At 35.0% G+C, this 19,610-nt stretch overlaps 1 protein-coding gene across 1 annotated transcript in view; it reads right to left on the bottom strand.

Moving 5' to 3' along the window:
• Kl-2 (dynein heavy chain 2, axonemal kl-2) overlaps positions 1 to 17,988 on the bottom strand; it is a 53,819-nt gene extending 35,831 nt beyond the window's left edge. Inside the window, exons 1-18 of the mRNA XM_077422645.1 lie at positions 17,892 to 17,988; positions 15,607 to 15,662; positions 14,928 to 15,270; positions 11,864 to 12,151; positions 10,884 to 11,341; positions 8,463 to 8,599; positions 7,692 to 8,034; positions 6,707 to 7,226; positions 5,921 to 6,063; positions 5,352 to 5,497; positions 5,156 to 5,249; positions 3,488 to 3,658; positions 3,054 to 3,249; positions 2,664 to 2,760; positions 2,085 to 2,336; positions 1,330 to 1,457; positions 928 to 1,046; positions 147 to 261 (exon numbers count right to left, since the gene is read on the bottom strand). Of these exons, the coding sequence (XP_077278771.1) occupies positions 147 to 261; positions 928 to 1,046; positions 1,330 to 1,457; positions 2,085 to 2,336; positions 2,664 to 2,760; positions 3,054 to 3,249; positions 3,488 to 3,658; positions 5,156 to 5,249; positions 5,352 to 5,497; positions 5,921 to 6,063; positions 6,707 to 7,226; positions 7,692 to 8,034; positions 8,463 to 8,599; positions 10,884 to 11,341; positions 11,864 to 12,151; positions 14,928 to 15,270; positions 15,607 to 15,662; positions 17,892 to 17,988 (3,703 nt within the window). The remainder of the gene's footprint in view (positions 1 to 146; positions 262 to 927; positions 1,047 to 1,329; positions 1,458 to 2,084; positions 2,337 to 2,663; positions 2,761 to 3,053; positions 3,250 to 3,487; positions 3,659 to 5,155; positions 5,250 to 5,351; positions 5,498 to 5,920; positions 6,064 to 6,706; positions 7,227 to 7,691; positions 8,035 to 8,462; positions 8,600 to 10,883; positions 11,342 to 11,863; positions 12,152 to 14,927; positions 15,271 to 15,606; positions 15,663 to 17,891) is intronic.
• Between the last annotated feature and the right edge of the window lie 1,622 nt (positions 17,989 to 19,610).

Below are 19,610 nucleotides of genomic sequence, written 5' to 3' on the forward strand. Positions count from 1 at the left end.
GCAAAATACTGCTCAACGCAAGGTATACATTGCCTCGAGGGAGAACGCCCAAAAAGATATGGTATTTGATTTATGCAGCGACTCGACTTTATCTCGCAACGAACGCGGATTTACACATCGGATGAGAGCGTGTGAACCAATTTTACCTTTTGAATTCCAGTCGGATGTGAAAGGTCCGGTATCGTTAAATCTGCGCACCAGGGAGGATATATCTTCTTCGAACATCGTCGCGTCAGTCAGCAATATTTTTCTAAAATCTTCCTACAATTATGTTGAGACATTATTAATAGTTAAAAGAGAAACCTGAGTTATATTATATGAATATTTATACGTAGGAAAATCCCCGAGTCTCTCGGGTTCAATCTCTCTTTCCACAGATAGATTTTAAATTCGTAACCTGAGGAAAACAAATTTCTGTTCCTGCTTGACGAGGGTTAGGCAGCAAGCTAATGACTCTCATAAAAGATAAAATACTACAACCTTTAAGAAAATGGAAAGATTTAGAGAAAGCTTATGTTCAGTAGTGGATGAAACCGGGTGTATACATGTGAACAATTTGAGATTTCTAACATCTAAGCATATATCACAATATATTAAACGTTGAATTGTAACCTTTTTTTAAATAATAATAAGCAAAACGGCAAGAAATTTTTACATTCTCTTTTCTGTTTTCTGTTATTAACTAACTTTAATTTTATTTAATTTTACAAATATTTGAATGTTTTCATTGCATTATGCACAGCTAATTTTTAAAATTATATAGAATTTTTAGTAAAGTAACGTCGTTGTGAAGTCAAAAAATTGGGAAACTATTAATTGACATCTCATTTTTCTTTTTAGTTAGCGTTGACGCACACGCCGACGCGACTCAATTTTTTATTACAAAGTTTCTAGAAGTTTTCTTTTATAGAAAAGGAAATATCGTACCTTTTTTTCAAGCAAAGTAACTTTGCACGTGGCAAGTAACTCCAAGTAAGCTGTCCAGGAGCGGTCAATGTCCTTTAATTTTCTCTTGAAGTCATAAGTCAACGGCACTTCGTATTTTTCTGGAAATATAATAAATTAAGCGTTCGTCCATAATATACTATAAAAAATTTGCATAAAATTACGTATAAATAATAGTAAATAGATTAATGTTCCTTCGGAATTCACTCTTGATTAAATTGAATGTTAAAGTCCACGTTTTCTAGCAAAGCAGCTGATACGTTTACAAAACTTGTATAGATCCTGTTGCAGGTTCTTGGGCAATAATACATGGATCTTAAACTCCGCCGATTTTATGGCGCATCGACCACCTTATTTAGCACGGAGAAACATTTAGAGGTTTACCCAAAGTTTGGTACTGCTCCTGGATCTTGAAAAACTCTTCCTCCTCTTTCGGAATCTCGGCGGTGAGCCTCTCGAACAATTGCAGCGCGGATTGCATGCTGATGAGATCCGTCGGTTCCTTCGTTATTCTGCAAACGAATGAATTCACGTACGAGTCAGTTCAAAATTCAAAAAGGCCCCTGCGACAGAATTTATGGGAGTAACGCCTCGCGAGCAACGCCTCTCCAATGTTCCGCTCGGTTTGAGGAAATTTACATTAATAGTATCGATCGAGAGCTGAAAACGAATATAACTGAAGGATTCAATTATGCTATAGAGCAGAATAGATGATCGCGCGGACACTCTAGAAAAGAATTTTCAGCATAGTAATGAGCATAGAAATAATGTGCGAAAGAGAGAGAGAGAACTGCAGTTAATTCTTTTGAATTGAAGGGAGATACGAAATAAATTTGTGTGCGTATTTTTTTCTCTAAATTTAGTTTCATATATGACGAGTATTTAAATATGAATTTCATTAAATAATAATTTACGTAACTCTCAAATAATTGTCTGTAAAAATGACTATATGTGATTTAACATACTTTAAATCCCTTTTATCACATCGCAAAAAAAACTATTACCTAAAAATATACGAATAAAAATCTCTGAGATATAAAATGTTTTTTTTCCTCAATCCTTTTTCCATATCGCATTTTTTTTCAATCCTGAACGCAATCTTCTTTTGTTTTGAATAACAATCCATGCGGGCAACTAACTTTGTGGAATTTTCAGCGATGTAATGATAAACGTGGTCGACCATTGCATCGGTCATGCGTAATAAAAGTGCGGTGAGTTTCTGCTGCCAGATTGAACAATGTTCGATGATAGTGGCTTTCAATCTATCAAAATTTATATCTAGGAAATGCACTGTCGCCATAGTTTCCTGTAGCTGAACGCTATTCATCACATCGAGGTATTTACTTATGTCCGCGTCAAAAGATGCCGCCGTTGGTTTCAACTTCTCGTATCTAATTTACAAAATAAACAATAAGCAATAACAGTTTTATGTAAAAACTTATATTAAGTAGATATTTCACAAATTAAAATCATGTTGTAAAAATAAATTGTTAATGCTCTCTTTGCTTGTTGTTCCTTAAAAGAGTACGATAAATTAAATTACATTATCTTTAAATAAATTTTACAACTGCAACCTTTAGTTGTTGTTTATATATATATATATATATATATATAATAACATATTAAATACAGATAATATAATTTCTGTAACTTCTTGAAGTGTTACAAGTAAAAGACCACTTTTTGTAATTTTTTCATTACAACTCTTTTTACGTTACCTTTGAATGTATAAGTCTTTGTTTACTTCCCACACATCTTTGAAAGGTTCCCAGGTCTTGACATAATATTGCACTTGAACAAAGCAGTAATTTACTTCTGCAAAATTGATAGATTAATATTATTTTTATATTCTACTAATATGGCATAAAGTTAAAAGTAATATTGAATCAAAATTGATAAGTTAATATCGAATTGGAATTGCATATTAATAGCGTGACCAGATATTTTCATTAAATCTTAGAAAATTAAATAAAAATGGTAATTTTATTCCCAATTAAAACCGATTCCTGATCGAAAACAATTTTAAAAGATTAATTATATTGTGATAAATACATTGCAAGTGGAATTAAAAATAGAACCATTAAGGAAGACATATGAAAGCTTTATACGACCATTATTGATTTTCTGTTGAAGTTCAATTAATTCTTTGTCCTCCTTGTACAACTTCGAAAAAGGAGAACTCTTATCTGGAAGCATTTTAAACTTTTTAACTAGCCGCGAGATATCTTTCAAGGGTTCCAGCAAAATATCCAAAATGCTTCCTATTACTTTAGCTATCTCCAAGAGGTTCGGCATAAAGTTTATCTAGATAAATTAACAAACTATTTAGAGCTCACACTCATGTGTTCTTGTGTTTTTCTTTGTAATAAATCTCCACGAAAGAATTAGCTGAACCACATTTTTGTCGTACCGTCAGATTAAAAAATGTAACACTATATTTTTTATTATTACTCTACACGCGCGGAAGAACTTTATAGTTAAACAATGTACGTAATACTGTTGCATGGCATGTTATACGTGTTATGCATAGTTATGAACATACTTTGTTATCGATAATATCCGCTTGCATTAATAGAAGAGGTGAAGGTCCTGTCGTGTCGGTACCGTAAAGAGTTTCAAACATGATGGTCAAAGAATTCTTTAAACACAATCTAATAGCTTCCTCAATTATCGTGTCGATTTTCATTAAATAATCTTTCCATTCTGCGCGGCTCTGTAAAAAAAGAAACAATAATCAAGTTAAATATGCCAATCTATCAAGCGAATACTGTAGTAATTAATGCTTTTGTGTACGAAGAATTTAGTTTATAATAAATTAGAATAATTGAACACACGTGAGAATATTTGAGAGAAAATTTAATATATTTTCTCATTTCAAACATACTAAAATTGATTTTTAAAAAAATTTAATCTATGACGGATTGCTTTTTAAGCCTTAAAAGTTAAACTTTTATTATAATCTTTCACACAGAGTTAGCAATTTTCAATTTATATATATTAAGCTTATTGAAAAAGTACAATGCTCAACATGTATTGATTACTCTTTATCGGTTTATCTTTGTTTCAGATAGTTTATATCTAATGATATTAACTTATACTCTTTGTTGTTGATACATTTTAAAAGATATAGTAGGTCAAACACGCGCTATTTTAGAGAATGCCCATTTAGCGAGGTTGTAACTCTTGGAGACTTTTTGAATTAACCCAGAGGAGGTACGTGCACATAGTGGCAGTCACGTTACGGAGCGACATATCGTAACACGAATCTGCCATAAGTACACTCCTTACTTCTCCAACTTTAGTTACACAAGAATTGTTTTGTGTAGCCTGAGGGTGCGCAACGTACATTGTTTCCTCCGCGAATTTCTTTCGTCGAAGTTATTCGGCCATTTTTACGTTTGCGTAAACTTTACAGGAAAAATCCTGACACAACTTATTAGAAATTTGCTGCAAACTAGCAAGCGTGCCTCGCGGCACTTGCTCACGAGTTTGCAGGGAATATTTAAAAATTGCACACAATCTGCCGTAAAATTTTTAAAATAATTTCATAAGAAATTTATATTCAGAACATAATTTCAGGCATACATATATATATATATATATACACAAGGATAGATATTTACTAAATAAATAAATAAATGGATAGCAAAGATAGCATAGATAAATATTGAATATTAAGATTAAAAATAATAAAACAAGCGGTGATTACACACATTAATATACCACACTGTTAAATTTATGTTTCAATTTATATTTATTTTGAACTATTTTTAACTATTCTTATAAATCACTACTGCTCCTACTCAATACGTCGTTAATTTAATTAAAACGTTAATTTAACTAAACCAATAAAGTTAAAATAATACTTTTTTGTGTTAAAATAATAAATTTTGACACACATGCATGATAGTTAAAAATAACAAAATGTTATTTAACTCAAGGTATTGGTTTAAATTTCATCCTTTATGTCCATTTCTACCAATGTGGATTAACTTTAATTTCGGTTTAACTTATACTTCATCTTTTTCTAATTCTTACAACTAGAAATAAATAAAAAGTAAGTTAAACCGAGATTAAAGTTAATCCGCATGGTAGAAATGGACATTAATGAATACTAAATAATGCATACTAAAAGAAAAATTACATTTTTATTTTTAGAGTTATAGAAAAATATAGCGTATTTAATAATGTTGCGCTAAGAAAGCTATACCTCTTGTATTACATTCTTGAAGCCCTCATAAATCTCCATGACGTACAGAAATACCATATCGAGTCTTTGAGTCATAACTTGGAACGCCTCATCTCTGGAAAGTGAGAAAGTTCGACCACAATGCGCGCTCGCTAAGCGTTAAGTTTCAGTCACACGCCTGAATTTGCGACAGCACAATGCGAAATGGAAATTCTACCTTACGTGCAAAAGTTCCTTCTCCAATATTGACAGCGTGTACGTGTAATTAACCCTTATCTTGATCATCGGAGCATTGCAGATGTTTTCGCAGATTCTTACGATTTCGGAGTTCAAGCGCTTATAAGTATCGATGAAGTCCTGCAACTAAAGAGGCAAATAATTTAATATCTTTGTTTGTGTGCCATTCAATTTACATATTGTAAAATTATATTAATAAAAGATTGATCTCATTTAGTTTTTATCGGTTCTAAAGTGAAATTTGCAAAAGTAAAGATAAGCGAAAAGAAGCTACTAACAATGAAAAAAAAATGAAGATAAAGCAAACACTCAACTTAATGCTATTAAAATCGATCCCTTGAAATCTTGTTCCTTTTTATACGCGTATATCGATTTCTTGCATTATACAGAACTATCGTAATTAATTGTTCAAAAATGCAGATAGACTATGAGCGAGGCGACTGTTGTGTGGACAGTCCATAATTAAACTTTGACAACCGCAAGGTTGTTATATATATTGCATGAATTTATATGAACTTCGCACATGGAGGTAAGAGATTCTAAGCGTACATTGGCCGTTTCGTTGAAACAATTCTCAATGTACGAGTCCACGTAATCCGTGTTCCACGTCAGCTTGGTTAAGCCGGGATTGATCTTCCGGTCGAGCTGCCGAATTAATTCGCGAAACAGCGCACGTTCTGTCAGCGACAATGCTGAAAAATAGAAGTTTCGCTACGTTTCAAGAATATTTCGCTACTATCGCGTGTGACTGCAAATACTGAGAATGTCGCTTTCATCGCGCGCATTACGGACGTATACGCTGTTTGAATTGTGTCATCATGATATTTGCATAAGCACTCACATTTTAGTCGGCGAACTTTTTCATCATATAGCTTAAGAAAAATAAATTTAGCTGTGTTGTATATTCGTTGTACACGTATATTCAGATATAAATTGTAAAATGCAATGTTATGTAAAACAGTTTGCATAAATTAACAAAATGTTACATTTTTTAATAATTCTCGGTTAAGTGCGTTTAAAAAAAAATTGATTAAAAATAATAAAAATTAAGTTTTTTATAAACTATAATATATACGTTAAATAGTGTATTTGTTTAATATTTTACAATGGCATATTAAATTTTGTTAAGAAAGCTATTTAAAAATAATTTAAAAATACTATTCTTTTTATTTTTGCATTGTTGAACTTTGTCATAAAATTGTTTATCATGTCTAAAGTAACCAAAATTTCGCTAATATATTTATTGCTTTTGACAAGAAAATACTTCTCGCTAATGGTTTTTTTACGTTTTACTCCGTGTAATCATTTAGTGAGCGATTATTGGAAACAGGAAACCTTCGATTATCTTGTTATACGCCAGCGTGACAGCGAGGACACTCTCGTAGATAAAGTGTAGCGTGTCCCACTTGTCGTGTATCAGTTGTATGTGCACGGGTATGTTGAATTTCAAGCTGATCCAATAGAAACACTCGCGGCAGAGATTCAGGATATTAGGGTCGATGTTACACTCGAGCAGGCCGGGTTTACTGTCGCTCCGCCGCATCAGGTAGCAATCGAGTCGCGCGCGCGGGTTATCACCGACGTCGTGCAGCCATTTTACGTAAAGGTCCTTCATGGAGTCCTCGATGGATCTGATCACGATGTCTTCCTGATGATAAATCTCCTCGCTCATGCCGCAATAGGGCATCCACTCGGCTTTCTCCAGCATTTTTCGCGTCGATAACAGGCGGTCACCTTTCAGACGAAGGTTCAGCGCTCTGCCGGCGTAATACGGTGTGATCGACGAATATTCTTCCCTCTCGTTCAGCACCTCCTGCTTTGTCCGTTGGATATCATCGGCTAAAATCTGCCACACCTTGAAAATTGTCAGTGTCAAAGATTATTATTGCTTCGATGATTTGAGACATAATCTCAATAATTTAAAAAGATTTGAGGACTTAAAATGATTTGTTTAACATTTAGGCAAAATAGTGAAGTTAATAAAAAAATAAGTTTGACGTGTACACATTTTTTCGTACATTTTAGAATTTTTTCTTTCTGTATAAAACTATAAAAAAGTATATATAACAATAAGTAAATTTTATATTTAAAATAAAGAACATGAAAAGTTTTCACCTTTGTTCATTAAAATTAAGAAAAATTACTTATAAATTTACAAATAAAGATACATTATTTACATCGCTATTTTTTATTAAGTAAAACTAATTAAGTTTAATATCTTTAACCATTTACTTCTAAAATAGGATCAACATCATAAACTCGAGCAATTGATTATTTCTTAGAAGCAACTTGTGTTTGTAAATTATTGATTTTTCCTTACACTGCTATTCTTGCTATCAAACAGCAATTTCAAATTCTTGCGATTCAAGTAATTATAGAAGCTTCGCAAATTCTCGATCCCTTCTTGAATATTATTAACGTTCATAAAGACGATGGCTATCAAATTTTCGATCATTATCTCTAAGTCCATCATTTCGTTGCGAAATATGATTATATCATCGTGCCACGTAGATTCGTGAACGGCGAAAATCTTGTGCGAATTCGCTTCGATTTTACTCAAAGCGTCATAGAAAAGTCTTTCAATCTTTTGACATACTCTTTCATGCTCCTCGCCACTTGTGCCGCTGAATTTAGGACTTAAAATCTGAGTGGTCTCGTCCAATCTGCATTGAAAAATTATATTGTAACTTGCAACTACTACTACTACTATACTACTACTACTACTACGAAAATATTAATATTTGCATAAGCAAATTCTAATTTTGGGATAATTTAGGGATACTTTATTTCTCACATCGAAAACAACTTATGTGTAAAATTTTAGGTCGATCGGGAGCAGGGGTCATTCGGAACTATATCCTAATTTAGTTACACAAAGTTTTGTACAGAAAAATTTAGAATCGATCATAACTATATAATATATTTATAGTAGCAGTATTTTATATATATATATAGAACGATAGTTCTGTAAAAAGGGGTAAGAGTGAAATTATTCTGTATGCATATAAAAGCGTTGTTTATGAACAAGAAATAAAGATAAGAGTAAAAAATTGAGGTAGTGTATGCATTTTTATCGTTGCTCTATTTGAACCTTGCAAAATCAATCATTGCTTGACAAATCTCGATCATATCCTGACACCTGCCGATGAAAACGTTGATGTAACGAAATATGCTCTTCGTGTCTAAATCCCATGAGTGATACGTGAGATTGATGTGAGCGCTCGCGATCTAGAACAAAGTGTATTGAAAAGAGTATATTTTGTTAAATATTAATGAGTACATTAAATCAGTCGGTCAGAAATGCAAATTGAAATTTAATTTTCACGCGTCAGTACGAAAACGTGAGACATTCTGCTCTAACAGTAGTCTTAGTTTGTTTAAGATTCTGTTCTAATAAAGATACAAAGTGGAAAACGGAGCACAACGGAGGATTTATTGTGTCAATTTTGACGAAAACCGAAAAAAGTGTTCGGAAGAACATTTTATTATCACGATTTGTTTTCGCACAAAGTACTGCGCAAAGAATAAAAATGCGTAGGACTGAAGACGCGCGTTGGCGATCCGTAAAATCCACTATATGTAACGCGATTGCACGGATTTCTGTACAAAAGTCTAAGAAGTCGTGTCACCTATCCCTTCGGGCACCCCTAGCGCAACTTGAGAACAAGTAGTCGAGAGAGCCGTCGCGTCACATCGTTTCCCAATTCCCACCTCTATTCTGGCTTATCTGCCCACGGGAAAAGCGTAAGTCGGTGTTATATTGCGATCTCCACTTAAAGCAAAAGCTCTTTTTCGCCTTACCGCTTGTACTTGTAAAGAGCGCCCTTCGCGGCAGATCGTCATACGTAGGTATTTCGTCTATCTCTGCATGGTTAAGTTAATTTCATCAAGCGCTACCGCAAGTGATTATTTATTTGACTCTAAATTCACGGAAAATTTTCGGCTGCCTTGCTTCACTCTGAATTATCATATCTAATCATAATTATCACTGAAAACCAAAATCACTTTGTAACTTCCGCATTAACGGCGAAATTCATCCTCGCATTGTCCAACAAGGAGCCTAAGTAGCTAAAGTAGCTGTGCACACATAATTTAATGAGAGTTTAACTCACCGGCTGGAAGGTGAATTTGCAGACAGCAGAGAGAGAGAGAGAGAGAGAGAGAGAGAGAGTACCATGTTTTATACGCACTTCACGTATGCAGTCACAAACCAGCTTTTAAGCTCACAAATACTTTATAGAGATGTACTTTTATTTTGTAATTACCAAAATAAATATATATATGCAAAGTCTGCGAAGTTATATGGATATCCTATAATTATTACAATATAACTTATTTAATTAATAAATAAATTAAATTAATTAAAAGTTATAGTAAAATTCTGTTAAAAAAGATTTTCTTCTTTTATGTAGAAATTAAAAAAAAAACATTGTAACTTAACTCAAGCTTTTGGTAGAGTATGTAATAATTAAGGAGTTGCAGAACCTTGGCAGGAGTAGAAGTTAAGAAAAATTTAAGGAAATTAGAAACTCTTACTTCGCTAATAAATAATTAATATACCAGTAATAATTAACACAAAAATTATGGGGATTGTAGAAAGTTGTAAATTAATTAGAGTATACATTTTTTATTATGTATGTTTATTAAGTAACAATATCTTGGTGTAAGAAAATTAGATTTTATGGATTCTATGAATGTTAACATATGGACATATTATGTCCATTTCAATTCTGTTCTTCAAAAAAATCATGCTTTAACAGTAACCATTCTCAATAGGAGTAATTTGAAATCAATATTAATACATTTTTTTATTTATTAGAGTAATATAGTTATCGGTTTATGAAACGAATTTTGAAAAACAATATTTTGCAAAATGTTGAAAAAATTAAATTTATTTTTTTAACTAAAAAAAATCTGAGAGCTTGTAAAGTAAATAAATAAATAAATAGTGGTTTTGAAATTTGCCTCCGCAAATTGATAATTATAACAACCCTAATAAATAAAAAACATGTATTGATACTGATTCTATATCACTCCTATTAATTGAAATCAGGATGGTTATTGTTGAAGTATGATTTATGTTCTTTTGCAGAACAGATATGAAATAAACACAACGATGTTAATATTATATTTATCATAAAATATAATTTTTTTATACCAAGATATTGTTACTTAATAAATATACATAACAAAGAATTCATATACTTCTATTAATTTACAATTTCTTACAATTCCCCAAATTTTTCCTAACTTTTACTCCTGTCAGGGTCCTGTAACCCTTTAAATGTCGAGAAGGAATGTGACTTGCTGCGAATAATTAATACGCCACTTTACAATTTTATATAATATTACAATGAGTTCTTTGTAGAATACACAGAATGCTTTATATTTTTGCAAAAATATTTTTTAAGATTTATATATATCTTTCTCATACTTGTATATGTAGAATATAGATATTATATTCTTATATGTAAAATATATATTATTACAAGATGTTTCCAACAAGACTTACCTTGTGATAGAGCGTCTTATAATCCTCGCACAGTTTAATGCACTCGTCGAAGATCTTTATACTCTTCCTCACCTTCCCTGCAAATACATCTGCCAGATTGATAAAGCCTTTGGACATGATGACAATCTGGTTGCTGAGGGCGCTGAAGAGATTGCTTATCCTCTCGCGAGTATTGTAGTAAGGGGAGTTCAACCAAATCGTCCTGAAGAGATGCATCATTTTTGGCAGATATTGTGCCACGCTCGCGGGAGTTGTACAAGTCTTCAACTCGACGCAAGTGTCCTTCAGGATGCTCAGGAACTCGATGTTCGATTTTGCCTCGATTGTACCGTGCTCGATCTCGTCTTTCAACATCAAGAACTGACGTATGTAAGTAGACTGCGCAGCCAATAATATGTTGATAATAAGCCCCACCGTATTTTTATGTAGCTGATAATTCAAACCGCAGAGATTGTCATCTGACGAAAAGAAAAAAAAGCACGTATATAACAATATAAACAAGTTAATTACCGCGATAGCTGTGTGCAAAATTTTGAGATTTAAATTCATGATTCGCTTTTCTATAAATACACACAATCTTGTTAATTCAATAGCAGTATTAGTGAAAAAATATACACATTTCATTTAAAAAAAATTATTTTATTAAAACAAAAGCATGACGTATTGAATTAACAAGATTATTTCCAATTAGACTAATGTTGTTAACTCAACATTTTTTCCGAGTACGTATAAAACAAATTAAACGCATAAAAATTTTATATGTCCGCTCTAAATATTGTATAAAAGAAAGCTTTAGATGTGAAATTTCTTCCTAACTCTATGACGTATAAGAAAGAGAGAGACTCCGCTAAAATGTCGCATTAAAGGAAACTTTTGTCCCTCCTAAGAAATTTCCGGACATATATTATCGGGAAACAATTCTATCCTCTCTCTTCTCTTCTCGCAGCCACTACGTCTTTCTTTTAGGAGTAAGCACTTACATCGATAAGTCCAGAAGTCATATTCGTCGTCGAGGCACAGTAACTCGTGCGGGCTCGCTTGTTCCTGGTCAGAGAGGGCTATTTTGATTTGGGTGTTCCAATAGGCCATCACACCCTCCAACCTCTTCACCAACTCCTTATCGGCGCTACTCTCCTCCGTGGTGAACTCCCTACTCTCCAGAGGTACATATATCACGGTTAAGCCCAGCATTTTGTACGTGAGGTCTGTTAAATTGCACAGGAAGGTGTCCAGTTGGGTGCAGAAGTCCGCTTTCACACATGTGTTTCGGTGCGATTAAGGAAAAGAAAATCCAGGAACGTGATACGACACCGAACCTCGTTATCGGTCTTCCCAATACCACCATTTTTTACACCGCTTCAAGCTGTCTTGGCGGTCTATCATATAGAATTGTGTAGCATGTATCATCGCCACCCTACGTCTGCTGATGGAGATTTATTGAGTCGAATTGCCCGCGCTGTATATCGAAAGTGATCGACTACATTGTCATTGTCACGTTGATTTACAACTGAAGCGTGCAGTTGTAAATCTTATTGAATACAAAAATTGGAGAAAGGCGAAAAGATGACTGTTCTACACTCGAAATGAAATAACGTATGCAAAACTTAATGTTTAATGCAAGGAATATAATATCATGTTTTTTACCATTATTGTAAAGACTACGTATCGTTTTGTGAACTTTGTTAAAGCTATATCTTTAAATTTTTTACAGTAATAAAATACACTTGAAAATTTGAGTGACTGGTCGAATCTCTCGAATTAGAGTGACTTTTCACTCATTAGAGTGAATTCTTCCACTTTTTGTTGTAAAATGAAAAATTTACTCTGCAAAATGGAGTAAATATATGTACTTCATTTTGTAGAGCGAATATTTTCATTCTATGTAGAGTGAATATTTTTATTCGTAAAGAGTGAGTAAAGCGCGCGTAAAACGCGCATAAGTCTCCGTGCATTAGCAAAAAGAAAACTGTCGTCTCGTTGTTTCTCGATGTTATTATTTTTTATTGCGCGTGTACTTGGTACGAGACATCCGTATCTCTTGATAAGAATATAAAAATTATAGTTTTTAAATCCTTACCAAGAGATACTTTATATCCTTAAACGTTAAATGAACTAATTATGGTCTACATATGTGTATAATATACATAATTGATATATAGAAATGTTAATATCTCATCCAGAGGTAAGTGCTTATAACAATTTATGTAGTTCATTTATCGATTTAACGCGTTATATAAAGAATGGTGTTTAAATTAGATTGTGTTTCTAGAATAACACGTTCACTTTGCGTTCAGAGTCAAACAGTTCACTTTTGTAAAAAGTGAATTTCCACTAATTACGAGTGGCAGTATTTTCACTATATATCGTTTAAAGTGAATATTCAGTAGTTTGGAGTTAGATTTCATTCCAAGAAATTTAGAGAGATCGCTAATTTGGCATGTACTATACGTTCTATAAGCATTGTGTTAATTAATCATAAATCATACGGTTATAGAAATAAAAGTTTAAATCATGATTGAATCAAAATATAATCCACGATCGTCGCGTATACGTCCGGAAAGATAAAAAAAACCGCGACGCGACGGAAGTTGTTGGACGTTCTGGTACAATTAGCAAAGCGACGCTTCGATCCGGTTAAAATCCGCTCAGGATCCATTAGAAATAATGAAGTGGCTCCCGTACGAATGCAATGCAATCGTTTCTAACTTGACGGCGGAGTAATCCCGTTCGCGTATACGTGGGCAAACATCGACGCTGGATTTACCAGCGGCGGTGAGTTGTGCAGTGCATTTAGCCGAAAATTATGGTAATAATAACTTTCGTGCAATTCCCAGGAGTCCACCCCTCCCCCCCACTTTCCCGTCCCGGCTCCCCCGGCGGACGGGCCGGAACTTTGTGTCGTGCGTTGCGGTAACGAGATTGCAGCGCTAAAGTTGGAAATTCACTTGGTAATGTCATCACGTTAGATTGTTATGACCTTAAGCCGGAGCAACTACCGACGATCGCGATGATCGCCCTTGGCATTGTGAGACTGGCCCGTCGTGGCTCCTTTGTCACTGCTGTCGATTGAAACAGTCATCAATCGTCTACGGTGCATACACGATTATTCGACGGTATTCGACACAATTGACACCTAATTACGGTTAGACCGCAAAGTTTTCATTATCTGTTCTGCCGATTGATAAAAGACAATGGGCGTTAATCAGTTGTCAGAAAAAAACGGATACTACAGACCTAAATAAACTACATAACTGTCCAAGCTATAACTGGTTTGTGCTTTATGTTAATGTTATATTAATCAGAAGGGTAAAACGGTAATATGGCGGTGTAAATTTAAAAAATAGAAACGTACTAATCACGCACGTGTTGCCCAATAGAATTTGCGCAATAAAATTGCGACTATGGCAGAATGTTCGAAAACCCAATTGGCTCGATTGGATTGAAATTGCATCGCAAAAATCGATCATATATCAGAACAGACATATCGGATTGAATCATGGATTCGAGCGAGAGATAAAATCGCGCGATGTCTCTCCTGGGCGTCCTTCGCCCAGCGAAGTTTTTTAAACCTACATTTTAAATCCGCGAAAAACTTTAAATCACCACCCACTACAAAATTAACCGGTCGCGGGCAGACGCGCGCGCGGAGCGGGATTTGAAAGTTAAACAGAATTTACATTACACGGCGAAGCCCAACCTCAAGTGGGTCACTCGGGGAGTCACCGAGAAGACCGACGGGATATCGTGTCTGGACCCAATTAAAGTTCCGTAACTCGCGATCTGTACACGTACATTATTTACTGAAACGAAACGAAACGGAAAAAAAAAACGGAAGAGGAACGTAAAAATGAAGAAACTTCGTTAACTCTTCCTGTTGGCCTATCGTTGTACAGTCGACTTCGCCCGTTTCCTACGAGTTTTTCGTGCCGTTCGGTCCCTCGCGCACCTCGTTAAACTTTCCGTTATAGTTAGTTATGCAAATTAATTGGGTATCTTTGACAGGAATGCGATAATAGAGATCGGGAGCAAAATATCGAAGGATACTGTCGGGCCAGGTCTCGATTGCGAAAAAGATCGGCGCGAACACGTTCTGGATGACGCCCAATATATGGCCCTCCACCTTGTCGTTCATCGACCCGAAGAGAATGCGCTCGCGAAAGTTCTCCGGGTGGAGAATCTCATTGGGCTGTCTCACGAAGTAGGTTAGCTCGTGCACGGGCGCCGTAGGAAATGAAAATTCTGTGGTCAGACTGCCGTTCATGTGATAAATGCAGAGGACCGGAATGCTCGGTTCGTGGAAGAACTCGCGGATGTCCATGTCGCATTTCCACGTCCAATCGTTGTCCGTCAGACCGCTCAGCGTCGTCATATCCTTAACAGACCGTATCTGAGAAAAGGTACCGAATTTTTCGGAATACTTGCTTTTAGTCCAAATGCATAAATTGATTTTCATGTTTTTGTGACAGCGTCATATATCATTTCTGAAGGTATATTGTCTCAATGTGGAACGAAATTAAAATTGTTTAAATATATTTACTTGAATATAACTATTTGCTTATATAATTTGTGTAATTAAAAGATATTGTGTTTATGCCATATTCTTGTCAAATAAATGTTAGGGTCAATATAGCGACAATATAAAACCATTACCATTCATCAAACGTACCAAAATTGTAATTCAATATTGTACAGTTTATTTGAAATGATTTTAGAAGTTGCTTACCAATTTATCTAATTCGTCCATCTCATATATCGGACGCAGCTCGTCCTCTTCTTCACCTGCAACAATATTCATCGTTGATAATCTCTGTCGTAGATCGCGGTTACATCGCGACAAGTGGATTCGAAAAACGCGACCTCCGATCTTCTCGTGCGTCGCGACGACATTTATCGTCGGAAAGGCGACCTCGTAACTAATATAAGGGGCATTTGGAAAGAGAAAACAAATTCTACGGAACGCGGCGCGCCGGCCGTTCGTTAGTCGTCGATTGGAACGGCGCGATGGGCCCTAAATCCGCCAGCCTGGTTAAATAGAAGACATTCGTTCCAAGAGGGTCTCTCCCGGTCGTCCCGATATCATTCCTCAGGCCTTCTCCGTGTCTCGGTCCCACATCGCTGGGCCATCGCCGCCGCCCATTCCGCCCACCCATGCCTTTACTCTTGGCAATCTAATAGGAACTATAAATCGCGAGTAGCTAATAAATCGACGGAAGAGGAAACACGTCGCGTCGCGATCGAGACCGTACCGTAGGCCACGTTGGGGCAATTTATCCCGCTGTGATGGCGGACATTATGCAGATACGATGATGTCTTCTTTGGCGACATGCAACGACTTATCAGTCTCACGTATATACTTTTTATTTCCCAAAAATCGTTGTTATTAAAATAGTTATTTGGCACGGAATGAGAAGAAGTTGTAGGTAGATTCATGTAGAGCCTTGCAATTCGAGTTACAATTAACTAGAAAATAATAAACCAATGTTGTTTATATCTTATTGAAATAGTCGTTTGCTTTATGGACGCGTCATTGAGAAACACAAGAGTGAAGAAAATGCATTTATATAAAATGTTATGAATACCACATATTTCTAAGAAAAATATTCTTCAGATACGATTAAATAATAATGAAGCGCAGCAATTTTTCATCTTTTTAACGCACTATCAAAGTACACGGTCACTTTGTCGTACGAATAATTGAAATCACCCGACTCCGTGAATTAATACGAGATCGGACAGAGCATTTTACCGCAGCTGGCCAATGACAAAATTCCCATTCTCGATCATCCACGTAGGTAACGTGACGTTAATTGTTTGTGGATTAAAGATTTGTAGATCCCACTGTGTCCGAACAAGAAGAATAGGCTTTGAGTAATAACGTTAGTTTGCGTTGAGAGTGGGGGGAGAAGGGGAGGGGGGCGAATAGACGCAGGTAGCTTGCATATAGATTATCGGTTTATCTAGTTCACCTACTTTTGGATCGTGCAAGTACCATGGAAACTCGCGAGAGAGGACGAATTAGGTTCATCTTCCAGCGTGCGACGGGTACGATCGAGGTCGAAGGGTAAATTGCCGTAATCCCGGCAACAAATTAGGAGCCGGGAGCAGCAGCGCGGAACCTGCGAATGACCGATTAATCATTGCAAGTGGGCCGGCTTATGCGCGATATATCATAATTATTGAAATTGTTGAAATTGAAATGAGGATTGGCTCGTTAAATGTCAAGTACTCTCGACGCGTACAATCATACATCCCTGTTACATCTATTTCGTCTTTAAAGTTATCGTCGAATTTATGGTTACCGAATGCACTCGCGGGAGCATATACAAAGCAGCCATTGTAATTGCAAATTGGACGCGGCCATTCGTCGAATCCATGTCCAAATTCAAGCGCGTCCCTGTCGAGCGAACTTGCTTCAAATTAGCCGCATTATGGCTAACGTGGTCGTTGTTATTGCTGCCTTGTTAATATTTGCAGAAGTATCGAGGAAATTACGTCCGCCGTAACGACTCGCGTATAAACTAGAAAATGAATTAAATAAACACATCCTGTTTAATTAATCAGCGCCGTGCTGTAATGAAGTATTCAAAAATTTATCAGTCGCACGTATCAATCACAGATATCGCGCATTTGAGCGGTAATGGAATTAGCGTGTCGTGATTTATGGCAATTGGAAATTGTGATATTTGGAAAAGACGGAGGAAGGGGGAATCGAAATAATGGATCTGATCGAGAATCGTGAAAAGCGAAAGTATTTAATATTTCTTTCACGAATGTGTTGTGTGATCGATTCCGCAGTATATATCTTTGGATTTAACGGCGGAATTGGAGGACGACTGCGCGACAGTGCGCGACGAGGTCGTACGAAACAGAGGTTGAAAACGACGGGCCCGAAAGTGTCGAAAATAGGACAGGCGGGGCGAAGAAACAGAATCCGGGAAAGAAGCGGAAAATCGGAAAAGTTGAAAACGGGGAAGTGGGTGCGTTTAATATTTTTCTCGTAAATCTTACTGTGCCTTTCCGCTTCATCGCTGGACTCGGCGTCCAAGTACTCTCGGCGTGGGTCCGGGGGCGGCTTATCTTTAACTTTATTTCTCCGTCTTTGCATTTTATTGACGGGGTGGCCTGCCGGCGTCGTCACCTCTCTCACACGAGTCTGTGCAGCTGATTTATGCGCCTGGTCCGACTGTTACGGCAGCGAATCTTTCAGCGTTTTCGCCGTAGATATCCTGAAGCACCGCCGCGAAGTTGCTCGAGAGCAAGAGGAGTGGTCTCGGCAGTAGATCGGCTTTTGGGGACCGATCGTTCGTTGTCGAAGGGGTTCTCAATACCTCAAAAAAATATCGTCTTTGGTCGCTGTTTAAATTATAAGACTACACGAAAGAGAGGAGTTACTGGAATATTTGTAAAATATTTTCATTGGTTATGTAAATAATTATTGTAAAATAACTTTTGTTATATAGTAATCGCAATTAATATTATATAAGAATATATTAACTGTTTTTGTCAAGAATAACGTTTTATAAAAAATTATCATTATTAATTTTACATATATATATATATATATATATATATATATATATATATATTTCTTTGATTTAATTTAACTTTTTAATATATTAAATATTTCTATATAATATATATAACATATAATATATTTATATTTTGGTATATTATATTATTAAGTTATCTCTCCCAATAAATGGAAGCTTCAAAGAGCTAATGAAAACTTTCCACTTCGTTGCATATATTACACGTTTCGGTGAGCAAATCGCGGAACTTCAGTTTATTAGGTTCATTGTGGCCGCTTATTCGTTAAAATTACGTACATTACTTCATTTCAAAGTTGCTACCTCATTTGCACTAGAGAATAATCACGTGCATTTTGTATATGAATAATTGCTGCACTTGTTATAAGACGTATTAAATACGTGCGGGGCAATTTCTCTTAATGTAAAAACGTTTTTGGTCATCCCTGATTTCACATAAGGTTTCAGAGTAGGTAATTAAAATGGTATTGAAGCACACAATAAAATTAGAATAACTTGGATTAGAAAGAGAGAAGGTGCAATTTAAAGAAAAGAATATTAACAAGTTTTCTACATGGTATTTAATTTAAGCATTTGAATAAATACAATTTAAATTATATAATTATTATATATCATATATTGAAAATATTCAAATATTATATATATTATTAATAAGAAGGTTATCTGCATAAATTCGTGAATTATAGTTTGTTGAAAAATAATACACGTATATGGAAACGTATAGATACTCGTTAATTATTAACATCGCTAATTAGTATTTTTAATAGAAATTGTTAGCTTTTGAATAAATCCATTTTTATCGTTCAATAATATGTACGTATTATCTGCACTTCTCTTATACAACTTGTTGACCATTATTTGCTTACATTTATATGCTTATTATTTCGTCGATAAAAGTCGATCGTGAATGTTTCTTGCGGATAAAGCAAAAATAGTTAAAATAGCAAAATAGCAAAAAAAATAAATAAGAAGATCAGAAATATATATGTAATTTTTATACAATAGCGAAATGTTTCCAATGTCACCATATATATAAAAATATGCGGAATATTTCACAACGTATGACAAGTATTTAAACGATATAACATTTAGATTAAAAAAACAATAAAAATGTTTATATAAATTATATAAAAACTTTTTTTTTTTTAAAGAATAATTAGTACTTATAATTATTACACAA

Source organism: Temnothorax americanus, unplaced genomic scaffold (genome assembly GCF_048541705.1).
Source record: "Temnothorax americanus isolate GAGA-0224 unplaced genomic scaffold, ASM4854170v1 Scaffold72, whole genome shotgun sequence".
Classification (NCBI taxonomy): domain Eukaryota; kingdom Metazoa; phylum Arthropoda; class Insecta; order Hymenoptera; family Formicidae; genus Temnothorax; species Temnothorax americanus.